Source organism: Leptosomus discolor, chromosome 4 (assembly GCF_034619465.1).
Source record: "Leptosomus discolor isolate bLepDis1 chromosome 4, bLepDis1.hap2, whole genome shotgun sequence".
Classification (NCBI taxonomy): domain Eukaryota; kingdom Metazoa; phylum Chordata; class Aves; order Leptosomiformes; family Leptosomidae; genus Leptosomus; species Leptosomus discolor.
The window spans coordinates 47,000,489-47,019,752 of NC_141394.1; the positions used below are offsets into that span (position 1 = coordinate 47,000,489).

The 19,264-nt window shown below is 46.7% G+C and overlaps 1 protein-coding gene across 1 annotated transcript in view; it reads right to left on the reverse strand.

Annotated features, from left to right (window-relative positions):
- ENPP6 (ectonucleotide pyrophosphatase/phosphodiesterase 6) overlaps positions 1-11,332 on the reverse strand; it is a 32,742-nt gene extending 21,410 nt beyond the window's left edge. Inside the window, exon 1 of the mRNA XM_086464350.1 lies at positions 11,077-11,332. Within this exon, the coding sequence (XP_086320476.1) occupies positions 11,077-11,332 (256 nt within the window). The remainder of the gene's footprint in view (positions 1-11,076) is intronic.
- Between the last annotated feature and the right edge of the window lie 7,932 nt (positions 11,333-19,264).

The window sequence follows — 19,264 nt, forward strand, 5'->3', positions numbered from 1 at the left end:
GAGACACTGTCATCATTAGCTAGTGACTCATGATACTGCAAGGATCCAGATAACAGGCTTTGATTATTGTGAGACTGAGCATGGTGGTGGTAACTGAAATAACCTTGGTATGCTTGTTTTGAAAAGGCATCATTTTGAGCAGAGGACTGTGTATACTTTGGGTACGTGTGACCTTGAAATAGATTTTGAACTCTCCTTTGCTACTATGAAGTAATTCAATTATGCAAAACATTTCCTCCTCCCCAGAGGAGAAAAGCAGTCCTAATTTGTGGCAGTCACTATTTAGCATATTAAACTAAACAGGTTTAATAGCAGCTTAAAGAGGACAGATTACTGCCCATCCAATCCACCAGTTCTCCCATATTAAACTATGGGTGGAATGGATGGGCAGTAAACTGTCCTCTTTAGGCTGCCAAGTGCTTTCTTTGCTGTAAGTCTCAAAAGAGCTAGAAGGAAGCCTCTATAGTGCATCAAAATCGCAGCTTGGCTACTTAGAGGTTAACCCTGTCTCCTCAGCTTCTTGAAGTCCACATACTCCTGAGCATGTATCAACCTGCTAAACTGCTAGCTCCGGCCTGGGAAACCTGCAGGTCGGTGCTGAAGCTGTTAGGTCACATTTTTGTGTGATCTATAGTGTAGTCTTCATATAAGAGCAATGAGTTTGAGCTGCTACTGACGTGAGCTGCCTATAGGATTTAAGGTCTGCTGTCAGTTTGCCCACCTCTTTAAGGGACAGAATGGAGATTGTTCTTTGTAGTGTTGTTGGGAAGTTTAATTAACTGTGTGCACTAATACAGAAGACAGTGTTCTGATCTCCACATCAAACAAGTTAATTCTTCTATGGACTCCAACTCTCTTTTTTTTTTTTTTTTTTTTTTTTGTATTGAAAAAGAGGCCTAGAAGACTATACGGCATCAATTTTCATTGCAGACATCCCTGATTCACAGGACCAGGAGAGAAGATCAGATGAGCAGACACACCACAGACATGACCATTTAATGCTGTCTGAACCCATTCATGTCCGCTTGCCTGAAGCCTGTGTCCCAGAAAGACCCCAGACCTCCTTGGAAAACAATAACCAACTAATCAACTTCTTCCTTGGGTTGCTCATCCCAGTATTTATCATCAGCAAACACCGTTCAAAAAGTATGCATAGTCTCTAATTTTATTTTTGACCTTGTTAATCTTCAACCATGGCTATTCTGTGCCTTGCTCACTAGATTAAAAAACCTTGCAAAAGATGGTATTTCTGCCGGCCCCCCCCCAAGACACTCATACACAGAACTAAGGTCACCTCTCAAATGTCTTTTTGGTCACCTGTACAACCCAAGTTCTTTACATCCCCTGTTGTAACATTTTCTCCAGCCTGAAAAAGTTACCTTTGGTGATCTCCTTTTTAGTGATTATCAAAATAGCAACATAGTCACCATAACACATTCCGTTACTGCAGCTTTCCAATGTAATCAAATGTTACCTTAAGAGTTTCCAAAGTAGAAACAGGGCAAAAAGCAATTTCACCATACAACTGTCATTATTTTAACTCACTGCAATTGTAGTAAAAAGCACCCCTTCCTCAAGCAACAGAGGAAAACAAAGAGGGCATAGTTCCCAGGAATATCATAACTGCTGTATCCTTCTGGAAGAGAGCCAACAAAAGCATTTGCAAGTCTGCGTGCTACAGCTTACTTGGACACTACACGTCTTACAGCATTGGCTTTGTCTAAAGCACATTCCCATGTCTCCAGGCACTTTTGTCAGCATTCAAATGAATCTATGCAAAACAAAGCTGAAATTAAAAAAAAAACAAAAAAACAAAAAAACATTTAAAAAAAAAAAAAACAAAAACCCAAACAAAACCCAAAACACACAGCCACTTGGCCACCCACAACAACAGTACAGTAACGCTGAGCACTGTGCACCCTACATCAACCGTATGCAAGATCTGGAAACCAGAGCATGTGCTCCTGTAGCATATGACCTCTTTCTTTGGTAGTCTTTCACTGACTGCAAGGACAGGGCATAGGATCACCAGTAGGCACAATGTCATATAGGGACCACCTGTGGCTAAATCTACAAGAAAAAAATGCTCTTCTGAGACACTCAATAACCTTTTTTTTTTTTTAAAAAAAAAGAGAGTCAGCGTGTGGCAGGTGTGCAATGCTATAGCTGGTGTATTGGGTAACAAAACAGAGGTAAACTGTCTCTGCACTGAGAAAATCATATTTATCAGAGAACCCACGGTGCATATATTAGCCAACACAGCAAAGGTACCATAATCTGTACCTGTGCAGTATCCACCTGATGACGAACATAAGTACATTCATTTAGCTACATGTAATGTACTATGTAAAATTATATGCATGCCTTGCTGCTATGGTGAGATCTTTCCTCCCAGGTGCCATCACGATGTCCCCACTCCCTGGGAATTGACAAAAGCCAGGAGGGCAGATGCAAGCATAGGCTGTCATGGGGCTATATAGGCTGGGGAAGAGTTAAGTTCCCCCACACGAACAGCTGTGCACATGTAAGACAGGTAGGTTTTAACAGCCCAGGTAAGACATGCAGTTCCCTTTCCCCCCTTCCCACAATGTCTTTCCTCCACTGCTTGAAGAGTCACCTAAATGCTGACCCAGACCTGCTCATTTATCAGCTCCTCACCCCACTTTCAACTCCCCTGGAGACCTGCTGGATGACTTGCCCTGGGAAATGCTCTGCTCATGCTGCCTGGCATGAGGAGGAAGACAGCAGGACTTTAAAATCACCAGCACTGTATTCCTGCTCTGGAGCAGATGCCATGGTGCTGCCATCTGCAAGGACTGAGGCCAGCCTGCTGTGAGCAGAGCATCCTGAGGAGCCCAGCTCTGCCTGCTTTGATATATGCCCTGCTCTGCTCTTCCCCTGATGGGTCTCATCTGCCCTGCTTTGAAAAGAAAGACCATAGGGAGAAAACAAAACCTGTGTACTAAACCTTAAGCGACCTGGAGAAAACCAGGGCTCATGAGAAGTTGGAGGGGAACACCAGTCTGGGAAAAGTGGCCCTGACATCTGCAGGGTCCCAAGCAAAAACAGTACCTGCAAGATGTGCACAGAAAAGTTGTGTTCCCAGAAGAGCTTGCTGGAAAAGTCCTTCTAATTTTTTATGGCCTCCAATACCAGAGAGATCCCAAGCAGAAACACCTTAGCCTACGTCAGGCAAGTCTTTGCAATGCAAGCAGGATCACATCAAAAGGCACAGAAAAATCTCTGCTATACACAGCATTACTTTTTTCCTGAAGGTGATTCATTTAATAAGAGCATGAAACTCTTAATTCAATGCTTTCACAATGGGGCCAGGGCTGGGGTGCACAAAAATTGCTTCCAAAGCATCCAGCTTAGGCTTCGCAGATGCTTGTTTGTGTGGGAAGGCAGGTCTTGTGTCCCTGGAAAGCAGGCTCTCCGAGCTGTTGGTTGGTCTCCTGAACTGAGTGGCAGCAGTGGGCTGAGGGACTAGAGTGGGACCCCTGACCACCCACAGCTGGGTATGGCTCGAGGACACCACAGCTCCAACCACTACGATGGGCAAAGCTGCTGCCTGCACCATTAGAGAGGGTATGAGCCTCTGGCAGTTTTCTGTTCATCAGCTGTGACTTCAGCTCTGGGCAAAGAAATACCTTGATATGTGAATGTCCACTTACTACTGCTGGTAGCAGGCATACTAGTTGTGAGCTGTGAGGTTATAGCTAGTAAGAAGGAAAAAACTCTGTGCTTTAATTTGTAGCATATGAATTTGTGTAAGAGAAAACTTTCTGTTCTCCACTTTGAAAGTGTTTCTATTTTTTTAACTGGTAGAAAGCAAACACAGATTTTTACAATATTTTGTGTATGTGTGAAAGAGAAAAATCTTGGCGCTTGTCATTGCAGCCTTTCCTCAGGCAGTGAGTAAAGAAAGTGAGATGAAGAATGTGAAAATGAAAAACCCATCCAGATCCCACTCTCTTCTCCAGCCTGTCCTTGCTAGGATAGTACCCCTTCCCTGCCAGTTAATAGTATTACCACAGACTTCTTCATGTTCTTTTACTTCCCAATACACAATTTTAGAAATGGAAAGCTGCTTAATCCAAGAAAAAGCAGAGAATATTGATTTTAAAACTGTATGTCATGAACAGGATCTTTTAAATCTTTGCTGCTGCTGGCATCTATGGAGGTTAAAAGAGGAGCAAAAAGAAAAAATCCTATTCCCTTGTCACTCATCATGCTCTTTGTGTCCTTCTGGCTTTTTTCTTAGCTTGGACAGTGAAGTTGAGATAGTTTCAGTTCATGTTTACTGAAAATTAATTTCCTTGTTGTACTCCTATCCCTCCATTTTTATGCCTCAGACAACATGCAGGTATCATTTACATAGTTAAAAACTTGCTTAACTGCTAAACAGAAATTGTCAGCATCCTTTCCTGGACCAGGCTGGAGTCTGGATACTGTTAACCAAGCAGCAGAAAGGCATCCACTAGAGCAATCACCAGGCAGGGATTCCTCCGAGTATGGAGTGGATGGAGAGTGGAGATGCTGTGTTGTAAACCAGCACACCTCTTACAGCAAACAATAAATGTACTAGTACGTGTACACATCAGCCAGAACCCAGAGGACCCCAAAGCACATTTGCTCCCAGAAAACGCAGAATAAACAGGGTGCAGCGTATGCCAAGATTTGCTACGCTCAGGGGAAAACAGAAGCAGAGTGGCTGTTTATCAGAATGCGACATCATCCACTCTTCGCCCTCAGCAGTCAAGTATGCCAACACTGAGAGCGAGGAGTGGAGGAAGGACGGTAGAAATATGGAAGATGGGTGAAACCTTCAGGCCAGCAGAGTAGACCTTGACCCATTCCTGGGACCTCTGCTGTGTTGCCCCTCTCCTGCCTGCTGTGCAGAGGAGAAGGCAATGGCACATGCAGGACTGAGCCGCAGTGGCTGGTAAAACATCACACCCCACACCTGTATTTTAGACAAGCATCAAACATGCCATCACTGAGTTACGGCAAGCGTGGGACAGCCCTGCAAAGACCACAGCCCTCACCTCGGGTGCAAGTGACTGAAACGTCCTCTGTTCAACCTCCTCTTCCATTCCTCAGGCTTCATGAGACCTCGCAGACTCTCTGCCAAGTATTTAAGATCAGGTTCTGTCCAAAGGGGCACATGGAGGCCCCTTGCTGGCTCCTCTCTGTGCAGCTCCCCTCCCACCCACTTCTGCGAGCACGGACTCCCTCTGCTTTCCATGGAGACCAAGAGAAATACAGCTCTTGGACACAGGACTGCACAGCTGACCAGGTGGCTGGCACGTCCTTGTAGAGGACCTGCCAGAAAAGACCTCATTTGTTGTTAAGATCTTGGAAAATAAATCCTCCCCAGGTTTCCAGCTCAGATGTGTTACTGTCTGCCTGTGCTGATGCTGGCCAGGGCTGGAAATGTGAGGGGTCCTGGTGTGCCCTGAGCCAGGGGAGCTTCAGAGGAGGTGAGTTGCAAGGGGTCCCCCAGCACCCTACAATGCCTATACGTTGGCAGGTGAGGGAGACCCAAACCCCTCAGTGTGAGCAGCTCTTCTCAAGAGATACAGTACGAAGGGCTCTGAAACAATAACTCGTGCTTGCAGCAGTTATGAGGGAGACCTCAGACTTTCCATTTAGCTTGGCATGAGAGCTCCCAGCAGATCCAGGCCATGGCAGGGAAGAGGAAAAATTAAAAACTCCCCACAGGATAAAAATCCAAAGTGTCTTGTGGTCTCAATTGTTTTCTTTGCAAAACAAACAGCACATTGTGTGATTAAGTGAGCCTTTTGGGATATGTGTATTTGGACCCCTTCTTCCCTACTTTGCCAAGCCCATGTTGAGCCCTGCAAAGCTCTCTCAAACACACGCATCAGCAGCAACAGCTCCTTTTACCTAATAAGCCATTTAATGTCACTCCTTTCAGGTCAACAACTGCAATATCCTAACTGGAGCATGGAGAGCTAGGACATCAGGTAGGATTCAGCCTGGCAGCCCAGAAAACAACCCAGCTGCTCAAGAAACAGTCTTTATGCAACGGTAGAAACCAAAACTATGAAAGGTGCCTTGAATAAGTTGTTAGAGAAGATTGCTTTTCAAAGACTGGGATTTTAAGTTGGTACATCCTTGGGCTACCTTGCACACCACCAGATTTTCGTAACAAAATAACTTCCCTGGTTGCGTGTCAGCAAGATCCCTTTGCTTCAGCAATGACTTGGCTGGTGTTTGGTGCTTCTTCAAGCAAACAGCATTTGTCTTTCAGCTCATGCAGGGCAGTGCTTTGCTGTCCTGTTGAGCTGTGGGTGCCACCCCAGCCTGTCCCTGGTGGAAGACCTTGCAGGGTGCTGTGTGGCAGCTGTGATGCCCAATGCCTTTACACTGAGTGCTACCGCTGCTAAGCAAGGGGAGCTGGGGGAGGACAGGATGACCCAAAACCACAGGTGGGTGCAGCAGGGAGCCCAGGTGCCTGCAAAGGGATGTCCTGGGACAGAGGGTCATGATGGGATGCCCTGGCTTGCAAGGTGACTTTTCCCCATGGTCTGAATCACTCAGTGACTTTACATCAAGAAGACAAACCATTTGCATTCCTCTTGTTTCTATGCTCTGCTTTCCTTTTTCATAGTTGCTGTAGATGTGAAGGAAGGGAAAAGACCTCTAGGCAGGCCCTGGGCTTTGGCTGAGGCTTTCTGTGTCACTCAGGGAAGCTCCAGCAAATATTTTCTTGTTGGTTAACAGCAGCAGATTTAAGTATGAAGGGGCTCTGCCACAGAGAGCTCTGCCATTGCCCTGCAGCACTGCATGACCACAGGCAAGTCATCTTCCTCCTCCTGCTTCCCTTCCAAACTGTATCTGTTTTGTTTACCTAGGCTGGGCCCCATTCCTCCCACTGGGTCTGTACTTTGCCTAGCACCTAGTCCCAGCAAAATGGGTTATGCTTCACATTAGCGTACATTAGTTAATCGGTTTTAGATCCATGGCTCTTGATTATCAGTGTGACGGATGCACTCGACTCCCTTAACCAAACTAGCAATTGTTCGGTGCAGGCTCCAGAGGAGGTAAAGGCCTGAGCTGCTGCCGGGCCAAGAACCCCTCGAGACAACCCACAAAGGAGCAGAGTGACCCAGTGAACATTGATGCATATGAGCCTGGAACACTGACCACACGATTAATGCATGAATAGTGTGTGTTTTTTCCAAGACTCTTTTATCAAGGAACAAAGAAAGTTGCGGGTACAAGGAATCTCGTGCACACCTTCCCATTGCATGCAATTTAACTATAAGCCAAGCACTTTATCCGATAAACATGACAGCCCAAGTGAGCCTTCTTTGAGCTCTCCCTGCTAGGCAGTGTGGCTGCATGGCAGTGATCTCACTTTCAGCTGGGATGCCTCTCAAGGTTTGAGATCCCTTACCTGAGACTACGAGATTCCTCCTTACCAAGGCAGAGAGACCCCTTATTTGCAACAGATTCTCGGTAGGTGACTGATAGCATGCTGAATTACTACTACTGAGATCCATGCGTCTAATCCCATTAGACTAGACATAAACCTTTGACCAAGTCTGGGACCGAGTCTGGATCCAGCCACACCTAGACTCTTCTCTGAGAAGGACTTTAGAAAGCAAGAGGGTCCATTCTCAACCTCATGACCCAACAGGAGGTTTTCCTTATCCTTTATATTAATTTCATTAGGCATAAATTGTTGACCAAGTCTGAAACTATGACTGGATTTAGCTGCTCCTAAGCTTAGAAAGCAAGGGGGTCTGCTCCGAACCTTGTGACCCAATGGGAGGCTCTCCCTTACCGTTTTGTGTCTCTGGTCTCTGTGTAAATCATTCTAGCTCGATTCTAACTCAATTTTCCTTTGCATTGTTCTTCCATGTAGCAATCTTGCCATCTAACTTTGTTAACCTGCACTTTTACAAATTCACATTAAAATCATGTTTGCTAATACCTTTGATAGTGATTCTTTAACTGATCTAAAACACTCATCTATGACAATCAGTTACAGTTGCATCTATTTGGTTATAGCTCTGAAAAGCTCAGTAAACTTGCTATTTCTCATGGATATTAAATTCAGTTAAGCTGCCCTCTTGAAAACATCATTAAAGTAAAATATAACAACTAAAAGATCCTGCAGATAATCAGGCAGCCGTGCTGTGTGCTACTTGCCCATTGCAGAGGAAAGCTACCTTCTGGTAGGGCTGATGGGTGCAGTTTGGCACCTGCACTGAGATGTGGTGGGGCAGATGCTGCTGACCTCCATAACCTCTGCCTGCAGCTCTGGGCAGGAGGAGGAAGTGAATTCAGATTTGAGGAGACCAACTTGTCCCAATGGTGATGGTGTCCAAGAAGCAGAGTCCACCACCCTCCTCCAAAGCCACTGAAATGAGGGAGAACATCCCCCATAACAACTACCTCCCTCTGGAGTCACAAAACTTGTGCAGATGCTGGATGAAGAACAGTACGCAGAAAGGAGAGGCCTTGCTCACACGAATGGATAGAGGCAAGAGAGAAATACATCCTAACCACAGCATTTTCATGCACGTGCTGGCCTAGACCTGGAAGTTGTGTATGCTCCTGAATGGATGTGGGCCCACAAGACCTTATGAATGAGCAGATAAGGAAGGGATGGGAGTGTTTATCCAAAAAAGTACTGGATATAGTGAACAAGTCAGGGGTGGGCATGTGCAGTTGGAGGCAGAAATTTCTTAAGCGGATTTAGCTGAAAAAAGCCAATACACTATGAAAGTGTACTCACAAACGCTGAAATACGACAATTTGGAGGTTCAAATGTGGGTTTCTTAACAGCTCATGATGCAGCAGTTCAGGACAAGACATGAAGAACAACTTGTCCTCGTGGTCCCTGATTTCCCAGAAGAAACTGTGGCAACATTTAAGGTCCCACACATCCCAGTTGCAAACAGAAGAAAGACCAGTTACAGCCCCCCGCCCCCAGCGCAGACACATGAATGGTAAGATGTGACATAAGCTTTCCTGCACCCGTACAGCAGCGATGGGGAGATGGTAATGTGCCTGTCCCTAAGCAGGCTGCTACAGTGCGATGCTCATGTCACCCTGCCATGCCACATTTTTTCCAAAAGCTGTCCCAGCTTTCCGAATCAAACGTGCACAGACTGAACACAGCTAATGCAGTGTCTTCTGCATGCCCCACACTCCTAATCCCACCATCTCCTAAAATGTGACATGTCCTTTCTGTGGAGACTACACCACAGCATTGGGAGTAAGAACAGTGCAGCCATAGGATTTACCCTGCTGTCATGTCAGGACACAGCCACGGGGTACACTAACACCCCAAGGGCTCAAGTGCAGTCTTGGATCTTCCTTTGGGGCATTTTCAACACCTAAACTTGGTCCTCGGTTGGTTCCTGACTTATTTAACATCGCTGCGACTCATGAAGGTGAATTGTTGTTTGCAGTTAAGTTGTATTTGCATTGAGATCCTAATCATGAAGGCCAGGAGACTTGCAGGAAGAGTTGAGCTTTGTCTCATAGATTGTCTCATTACTTCAAGCTGGGGTGTAGAAAGTGTGGTACCCTAAAAATGTGAAAACTCTAGTAGTGGTGTTTCTTCACCTAAAACAAAACTCCTTCTTTGTGAGTACAAAATAGGATGTTAGCAAAACTCCTCGAAAGGCTGATTATAGACCTCATTCTATGCATATGCACTTAATAGGAGTGATGATTAAATGTGGTAAGAAGCAAAGTAGCTGCTTTCCCTCTTCTCTTTAACAACTCCATCCAAAGGCTTTTTTGCATACATGAAGTGTTAAGCCAGTTTGCCTAGCTACATCTAAAGAACATGGTCTGGAGTGGGATGACACCTCTATTTTCAGTCTTGACATTTGCTCTGCTTTCATGCACTTGCACCAAGTCATGAAAAAAACCTGTGGCTGTTTCATACTCTTTTCTGTTCAGATATAAGCAAGAGAAAGGCATTTCTCTTGAGAGGGAGGAAGGAGTTAAGCAGAGTCAAAACAAGCTGGGCACAACTGATGCCAGATTTTTGTCTTACAATGGCATCTATTTGCTGTCCCAGCAAGCGGCTGGGCATTGTACTGTTCTGAGGATAGCAGAAGATGCCACATATCTTAGGAGAGGATAGATTTTCTCACTCCTCCTCACTAGGTGGAAGGTCTTGTTTGTTAAATAATTCCAGAGAAAAATCCAATCAGAAAGTCCAGAAAAACTTTTCTGGGTTGGTTTTTGGGTTGTTTTTTTTTTTTTTTTTTTTTTTCTAATCAGCTGTTGTTTGCAGGGTGTCTCTCTGATGAAAACGGCCCAGCTGTACTCTGTGCACCTTCCTAGTGTCACTGTAATCATGTGTTGCTTCACTTAGCATCAGCACCATGAAGACTATTACCATCCTCTCAATTTTCTGAAAACCTCTCCTGGGCATTCAGAAAAACTGTAGGGGAGCAAAATCAAAAATCCTTACTGTGTTTCTATTTGGCTATTACAGATATGAGGTCTTAGGGCAAAGTTAAGACAGGGACCTGTGAAAGCACTAAGTCTGTTAAGTTCAAAAAGAAATTTAACACTGAACTTGCCAAAACAGACCTGCTGACAAAAAAGTTCTCATCTCAGCCACCCTCAGTTTACACGACTTTTTATTAACTGGAAGGGCTCTAAGCAGGCTCTGTATTCATTTTTCCGTGCATTTCCCACTCATTTTTATGTTCTAAATGCAGTAGCCCCCACCGGTTCTCCCACCAGAGAGCCCTGGATGGCTGTGCTGATGCAGTGGCAGCAGGTAGGGACCCAGCAGCACCGTGGGAGAGCGAAGGGGGAATGTCAAAAATTAGCTCCAAGTCGCATTTCCAAGTTCAGAGCAGGTTTGTGGCACTTCCAAATTCAGAGCAGGTTTTAGACAAGCGGTACTGAGCTGTAACGCCACAATGCTTTTACACTCCCAGCTAAAAGCATGACTTGTGACTTTTTCCTCCAAAGACGATATAAAAATGTCACGGGGAGCTGCCCTCCACTTCGGCACCGGGAGCTGGCAGCTCCGAGGAGCATCAGCACAGAAATGCAAATACTCACCCGTCATCAGCGTGTAGTAATTTGGGTAGGAGAGGCTGGGGAAGTCTGGGGTCATGTAATCCACCTTCACCCCCATGTTCACAATGTCCCGAAAGCCCGGCAGACCCTCCAGCTCGCTGTCATCGATGTAGTCGAAACGAAAGCCGTCGAGCAGGAACACCAGGAGCTTGCGGTGGGCCGAGGGGGCGGCGGGGAGCGGCAGGAGGGCGGCGAGGGCGGCGGCGAGGAGGGCGGCCGGGAGGCTGCGGCTCCCCATGGCGGGCAGCGGCGAGGGCTCGGCAGCGGCAGCGCCGGGGCTGGGCTGGGGCTGGGGCTGGACCTGGCACTGCTCTGTGTGTGTCTGTGTGTGTCCCCGCTGCCACCACCCGCGTTAAAGCGCCAGCACTGCCCCGCGTGTGCCGCGGGCGTGGGAGGTCGCAGGTTAATTGCAAGCAGATGATTAACTTCGAGCGGAGGGAAGAGGTCCCAGCTGCAGGAAAAAAAAAAAAAAAAAACAAAACAACCAAACCGCTTCGCGGCGATGGGGAAAACCCGGTGCAGAAGTCAGCGGAGCCTGTCGGGACGCTCCCCGGACCCGCCCGAGGGAGGGCGAGCGGGGGAGGCTGCGGGCTGGCCGCGGGCGAGGAGGGGGCGCGGCGCCCAGCCACACTCCGCCGGTGCGGCAGAGCCCGGCCCGCCCGGGGCTGCCGGGGAGGGGCGGCTTGCTTTGAGAGGGAGCGCTGCACCCCCAGGCACCGCAACGTGCGCTTTCTTCTTGTCTTCCTCGCCATAGAAACCCGGGCTGAGACTGAGGCAGGGCGTCTCCCCACTTCGGGAGGTGGAGTGTGGGGGGCTGAGGGTCGGCACTGCGGCGGCACGGCTGTACGGCAGAGCACTGGCTGAGCAAGCTCACCTCCGCAGGGACCCGAGTCCCTGCAAATGACCCTGTCCTCTCTGCTTGCACTGTGCTGCCGTGGGACTAACCCAGCTCCTGATGCACTAGTAGAAAAATCTAGTTTTCAGCATTAGACAGAACAAATTACACACTTATTTTCTGGCTGTTGATATGATTAAGATATTAAGATATTACGATATTAAGAGCTGGGTGGTGCTAAATTTCATAGAATCATTAGGTTGGAAAAGACCTCAAAGATCATCAAGTCCAACCATCAACCCAACACCACCATGCTCACTAAACCATGTCCCAAAGTGCCACATCAACACGTTTTTTTCAACACCTCCAGGAATGGTGACTCCACCTGTTCCAATGTTTGACCACTCTTTCAGAAAATAAATTTTTCCTAATGTCCAATCTAAACCTCCCCTGACGCAACTTGCGGTCATTTCCTCTTGTCCTGTTGTTAGTTACTTGGGACAAGAGACCAAAACCAATTTCATATTAAAAAAGAAAAATTGTTCACATTTTAGTCATGAGTCACTAACCACTTCTTCTCCTGCCAGCCACAGGAGCCTAACTATACCTCTAATGCAATGCCAGCACCTGTTGTACGCTATCATTACATATTAACTCACTTTTTTTTAACTATATTTGGGTTTCCCAAATAAAAGAAGTTCATAGCACTGTCCCACTCATCATGGAATGGCCCCTCACAGTTGTTTACACCTGGGGAAGTTTGCAATAGCTGGCTGCCATCCCGACATGGATGTCTGAACCTCTGCTTGCTCCTTACAAAGCTCCTGATTGCACATCCAGCATGTCCAGTCACTTCTTACCAAACACTGGGCTGATGCAAGCTCAGCAAGATGGCTTTCAGCCTCCTTGCCCCAAACACTTATTTACCCCTGTGCAAAACCCCTTCGTGTCCTGGCTTGCCCTTTGCACAGCTTCATGATGGTTGCCGGCGCCCGTGAGCCAGAGCAGCTGTCTGCAGGTCACTGCCCCGGGGACATGGCTGGGGAGGTGCTGTCCCCACCCATCACCCATGGGGCTTCCAGCTCAAGAAAGAAGATGCCTTTCCAGGGGAAGGGGTGCTGGGATTTTCTGTAGGAGGGAGTTGTTCAAGGCAGGTGGAAGAGGATGGAGGGGGAGCCTGCAGTTGAGCAGGGCTGCTCAGGCTCTTCAGCTGGCTATGCTTGTGTTCACCTACTCAGTCAAATTCCTCACGCTCCCTCCCTGCCAGTGGACTAAATCCACTCCTCATGGATATTATCCCTAAGACTTGCTCAGCCACTTTTTTCCTTCCTCTTTTTTTTCATGTCCCCTTTTTCCATCCCCCGTCTCAGAACCCAACACTTGGGACATACCCTCACATCAGAGTTCCACCTGAGCCAAGGACTCGGAGCATTTCTAAGCTCCAGCCCAGGGATCTTTAGAGCAAGATAGTGACTGAATCAGTTATCCCTTTTCACATGGCATTTACGTTTGGAGCCTTGCATTGTTAGCTGTCATCATCTTGACAACTTTAATTCTGTCTGTGTTTTGACTTTTCTTATCTTGCCTGGCTTTAGTTCGTGTATTTTCTCACAGTGCAGCAGCAGTTTTCTCAGCAAAACCAGCTCAGGGTTACACAGCTGTGCTGCACCTCAGAACAGAGACAGCTGAGCCCTGGCGCCATCCGTACAGGAGAAGGATGGATGGACTGCGGTCCCCAGTCTGCTGGGACAACAGATCCCAAATCCCCAACTCAGCCCCTGGAGCAGGCACTGCCCAGGAGAGCTGGGCAGTACCAGTGTGCTGTAACCTGAACTTTGAAGGAAAACACCCAAATCCTGCAGCACGAGGGGAAAGCCACAAGGCTGCGTGACCCAGGCAGCCGGGCTGCGTTTTGCCTGCGTCCCAGTCTGTGCAAGGCTGCCGCTGCCCTGCCCACTGGGGACAAGGCTGCAGCTGCACGCTGGGCTGGCGGGCGACGTGACGGCCTGGGCAGCGGTGCAGGCAGCTGCCTGCCTGCGGGATGGCACGTGCTGCATGTCATACCTATGGAGAGCCACTACTCTTCTCAGCCATCACTAGGCTCAGTAGGGTCTCAGCTGAGGATCTGGCTCTTCACCAGCCTCCCAAAGGGAATATGCACGTCCTCCTCCTGCTGCCCCTCACTGAGCCTCCAGGATGGGAGGTGGCCTTGCAGAACCTGTGCTCAGAGACAACACTTCTACCAGTGCTTACCGAGGATTTTCACTATAGCAAAAACTGTGTAATGGGCTTGGAGCCGCCTGTAGTGCTGTATATCGGCTAAGCCACTGTGGTAATTTACTATGTTCATACTTATGTTGAATGAACTCAGAAACATGTCCAGAAGTGGGAAGGGCAGTATGATTAAACTCTTCTTGGGAAACCCATGAAGACATTCACACTGATGTCTTGGCTTGTCCTCTAATGGGTGGCCTCTGGGCTTGCCAGCAGGGCTCAGCAGAAGCAGCAGTTGACGCTCATGAAGGGATGAGATAATCAAGGAGAGTCGAACAAGTGTCCAAGCTGGACTCCCACCTTGAAAGGATGGCTAGGCTTTTGAGGTGCTTAGGCCAAGAAGCCAGGTTTCCATCAAGAAACGGTATGAAGGTATGTCTTCTTATCATTTCATGGCATTAAGAAATAATGCCTTCCTTCAAGAGGCTTGCAGTCTACTGGTTGACAGCTCCTAAGGGAAAGCTCTTCCTGAACCAACACAACATCATGAGGAGCAATTGGTGCAAGGTATCAGAGCCCAAGATCTGCTTTAAGAGTTGGAGATTCACAGGTTTTCACTCAACAAATAACAAGAGCATAAGGCCTGAGAGGGGTTAAAGGAGTAATGAGCCATGTAACCATGACTCCGTACAATACCAAATTGTGTTTTGACAGACAATCCCCCCAAAAAGTGGGACTGGAGCCAAACAGTCTAGCTTGGCAGAGACAGATCCTAGCAATACATTTCATCCCTGCCAAGCAATGTTGATTTGCTTTGGTTCGCATTCATTTGTAAGCACTCTGTCTGCACAAAGCCCCAGATGGCCTTGGAGACTCCAGCACAACAATATTTTTATACAAATGCTCTTACAAAAGTTATCAGAGCCTAAACTGGTGTCCAGGGACAACAGTCCTCGCTAGTTAGCTGTAAGACTGGGTTTAGGAAGAAGCATTCATAAAGGAAAAGGAAATCCCTTAGCCCAATTTGCGCATGAGGAGATACCCCACTGATTCAAACTTTAAGATCCTCAATCACTTAGATTGCTTAGGAAATCGTCTTGGAAAAAAGCAGGTTTCCATTTTTGGCAAACTGCCTCCCGTGTCCTTGAATCTTTTTTTTTATTTTATTTTTTTTCTGGTCATGCAGAAATCACAGACATGACAATAGAAATAAAAGAAAACTCTCCGGGCTCACACCGATGGTTCAGTCTGGCCTGTGAGATGTACCAGCCTCCCCAGCAGCACAGCTCTATCTGTGCCCTTAGGTCCAGGAGCACACACAAGAACAAAAGCTGCTAAAAGTAAACATGGTTTCCCTTTTCCCCAGTGAATTAGAGAATCTAAATGGGAAACTTGTCCTTTCTCTTCTGGAAGAAAGACAAGAAAGCATAACATGACTCATTGTCAGCTTGTAATTCCTCTTCAGTTCCTGTTCTCCTTCACATACAATAGTAGTTGAAGACTTTGGCCAACACAGCCTGACTTACTTGTTTGGTTGTTTCTCTTCTCTCATTAGAGAAGAAGGCATGGCCACCTCCAGACAGAAAAGCCGTGAGGGGAATAATAAGTTGCTTGCAGTTCTTTGAAGAAGAGGAAGAGTATCTGTGCCAGTTTGAAGTTTTAAGGTCAGAACTCTGCTGGACTAAGATCCTTCTTCCTCTCCTCCCCACCAAACCCAAGCTGAAAACATCACAGGTAGCACCAGCCTCTCTGTTGACTTCCACAGAAAACCTCTGGCAATGTGTGTATCTACCTTCTGAGCTGACAAAAGGTCTTACCTTGGTAGAAGTCATCCGCTGCAGAAGTTTAATATCAGCTTCTTTGCTCCTGCACTCTGCATTCTCACCAATGCTTTTGCATGGAGAGGTGCACTAGGCAAGGCATGTGCTGCTTCATGAGATCTTCCTAGATGATGTTTTACATAGTCAGTTATTTCTGCAATCTTTTGGTGTGCAGTAGTTCAGTCATGAGGAATTCAAGACATAGGAAATGGGTTGCTCTTACTGTCAGCCGGCTATATACAGATGTATATGATAAAGTCAAGAACTTGTTAGCTACAAAGCCCGAAGGCTGAAAAAGCTAGAAACTCCAGCTTTCCTGGAGAAAAGCTGTGATCTTTCACAGCTTCTTGAGGCACAGTTTTTCTCTAAGCTACCTGGCTGGTAGTATGCTTGCCTTACCGGATGCATCCACATGCTGGATAATGAGTACATCAAAGTGGGACAGCAGTGGCCCTGATGGACAACCAGGGGCTGGTTAAATGTTCTTGAAGTGTCTCAGTCCAGGCAATTGTGGTGTTTGGAGAGCAGCTCTCCAGATCTCTTACACTGCAACAGTCATGAGTCATATTAACAACTTTTCGGTTTGATAAAAATCTAGTGGAGATGAAGAAACTTAATGAACCAGTAGAGTCCTCTCAGTGGCTCCCAGTTTCCTTGAAAGGAGCCGCGTGGGATTGGTGCATCATCACTGGCACTGCCCTTCCCTGTGATGCTCCCTGACAATGTTCCCCTTGGGCAACAGGCTATGCTTCCATTAAACAAAACTAAATCAGTCTCAGAATGAACAAAGGAGGGGTCTCTTCACACCGAAGTGCCATTCAGGTGCACAACGCCTTGTGCCTGAAGACTGTGACTGTTGAAAATATATGTGGGACAAATTCACAGGTAAAAAGTGCACCTGGGGCTAGGAAACACAAAGAGCACTGGCTCCAGCCATCCTAGCACTTTATGTTCCTATGGAGGGTGAAGAACAGCAGCATTTATTCAGCGTGAGAACCTTTTAAGTGTTTTGTTTAGTACCTCTCTTAACCCAGCTGTTATATGACCAGCACCCAGGCCTCCAAGAGCATCTTCTCTTAATGGTTTTTCTTGGGCAGTAATTGCAGCTCATTCTCCCACCTTCAAAACCACACAAATTATCCCAATGGATGCAGTGGACATTCATAGTCAAGGAGACAAGAAAAGGGCTGGGGGGAGAGCAGCAGTGAGTGACATGTCTCCAACAGGAGTGAACATGGCCAGCGATGCCCTAAACCCGCTAGCTGCTGCTGCCCAGCAGAAGAGGCTGCACATCTGCAGGGCTGAGGTGAGAAGTAGGCTGCAAACATCATGTGGAATAAACCTCCAAAAGATGCCCCTAAGGAAAAGCATATTTCATGTAGCTCATGTGGGCTGGAATAACAATTTTAACCTGAAATCTACAGAGCCATGGAGGTTTATGAATTAATTCCTAGTCATCATGAAGGCAATTAAGGAAAATTAGCAGTTCACCAGTGGTCTTAAACTCACTACACAGTGAGCCTCTGCCACTGGAAGATATGTAAGAGCTCAGGTCAGGAAAGACTGGGAAGTCTGCACCAGGTCATGGCATCTCATGGCCACATGCAGCAGAAGACCACCTCCTCCGTCACCCCATGGTGTGTTGGCCTGAGCACAGGACCATCCGGCTCAGGGAGAGGTATCATTCTCTTGGACTGAAATAAGTCTTCCCTCTTTCCAAAAGGTTTGAGTTTTGCTTGGTTATCAACCCATCTCCACATTTCTAACTCATGTCCCTGCAACGTTATTACTTAATTAGCCCAAGACCGTGCTTGCCTGGACACCGGTGTCCTGTAATGCAGGAGTTTTTACCTCATTAAGGAAATCCTGTGCAATACATTTCTCTGTCAAAATCACCTAGTCAAGTTTTCTAGATGGCAAAACCAGATAGTCCTAAGTAACTGGATACTGTGTTTTCTGCTTCATCTCTGCTGTCTGGTTGTTTCCCTGTATGGTGGGGGACTGTGCTGAAGGATTTTATTGCTATTCTAGAAACAGGGATCAACGTGCAATGGTGTGGGTGGGGATGGAAACTTGGCAAGCTAAGCAAGTTGATCAAGATTAGTTGATTTATTTAGTATAAGAAATAAAACCATAATCAGCAAAATAAAGTAGGTGTTACTAATCCTGCTGTGCCGTGACACTAACATGATCCTCAGGACATTGAGCTCAACACATCCATTCATATGCCAGTGGCTCCTCCAAGAGAACAACAGGGTATTCTGCACATCCACCAGTGCCTTGCAGAAGTTTCTGCCAGTTTATTACCCTGCTTGAGCAGGAGCCTTAAAGATGAAAGTACGAGCTTGAAGTCTAACAATCTTGCCCAATCTTACAGTCATCTAGTGCTAGACCTATTTCGGCAAAGTATTCAGATTTCAGCTTTTCCCATTAAATGAGGGGCAATTAGAGAGGCTAAGTGTCTGGCAAATCAGTGCCCATGTGCCTACTTTCCAAGAATAAAATAGTATTCTATGTTTGATCTTTCTGCTACATTTCTACATGGAGCACAAAAGAGACTTACAATGCTGGCGTGAACTTAATGTAGGTACAAAGTAAACTATCCAGGGCTAGCAAAAAATGTCATTTTAAAACTCCCAGATATTTTGCATTTGGCATCCTTTATAGCCCGGAGGTTATACAGAGTTCAGCTTTAACTTCTGACATCAGTGCTCAAGGACTGTGGGAGTTGGGCTTGCAGCATGACCTAAAGAAGAAAAAGGCCTTTATTCTGACAGTAGTTATTTAAGCTAACCTGAGAATATTTATAATTAGGCCCCAAAGCCTGGCCTCTGCCAGGCTGCCTGCAGCGAGCATGCCCTGTATTGCAGAGTTTCCAAGTTGCTGCCTACAGTTGCTGTTGCTTTTGTCATGTGCCACTGCACTTTGTTCATTTTGGATTTCAAATTTTTAATGTCATAAATCCTGGCTTTTAGTTACTGTATCTCATTCGTCAGCAAGGCTATGCTGGAGGTTGAAGCCCTCACCTGGAGGACACAAATTAAAGTCTCAACTTTGCCCATCATGCAGAAATGATGAGTGTCTGGTTCTCATCTCACTGACTGCTGAATCACCTCTGGAGAATTTGCTCCCATAGAGAAGAGACAGCTGTTTTACAACCCTACCTATGCTCTGGTTAGAGCAATATTTACACGGTATCTGTTTCCCAGCTTTGGGTGTTTCTCCATTTCAAGCAAAGCCAGGTCTGCATCAGGTTTTTTTACAGGTAAGGTCCCATCCCTGTCTAAATACCATCAGTGAC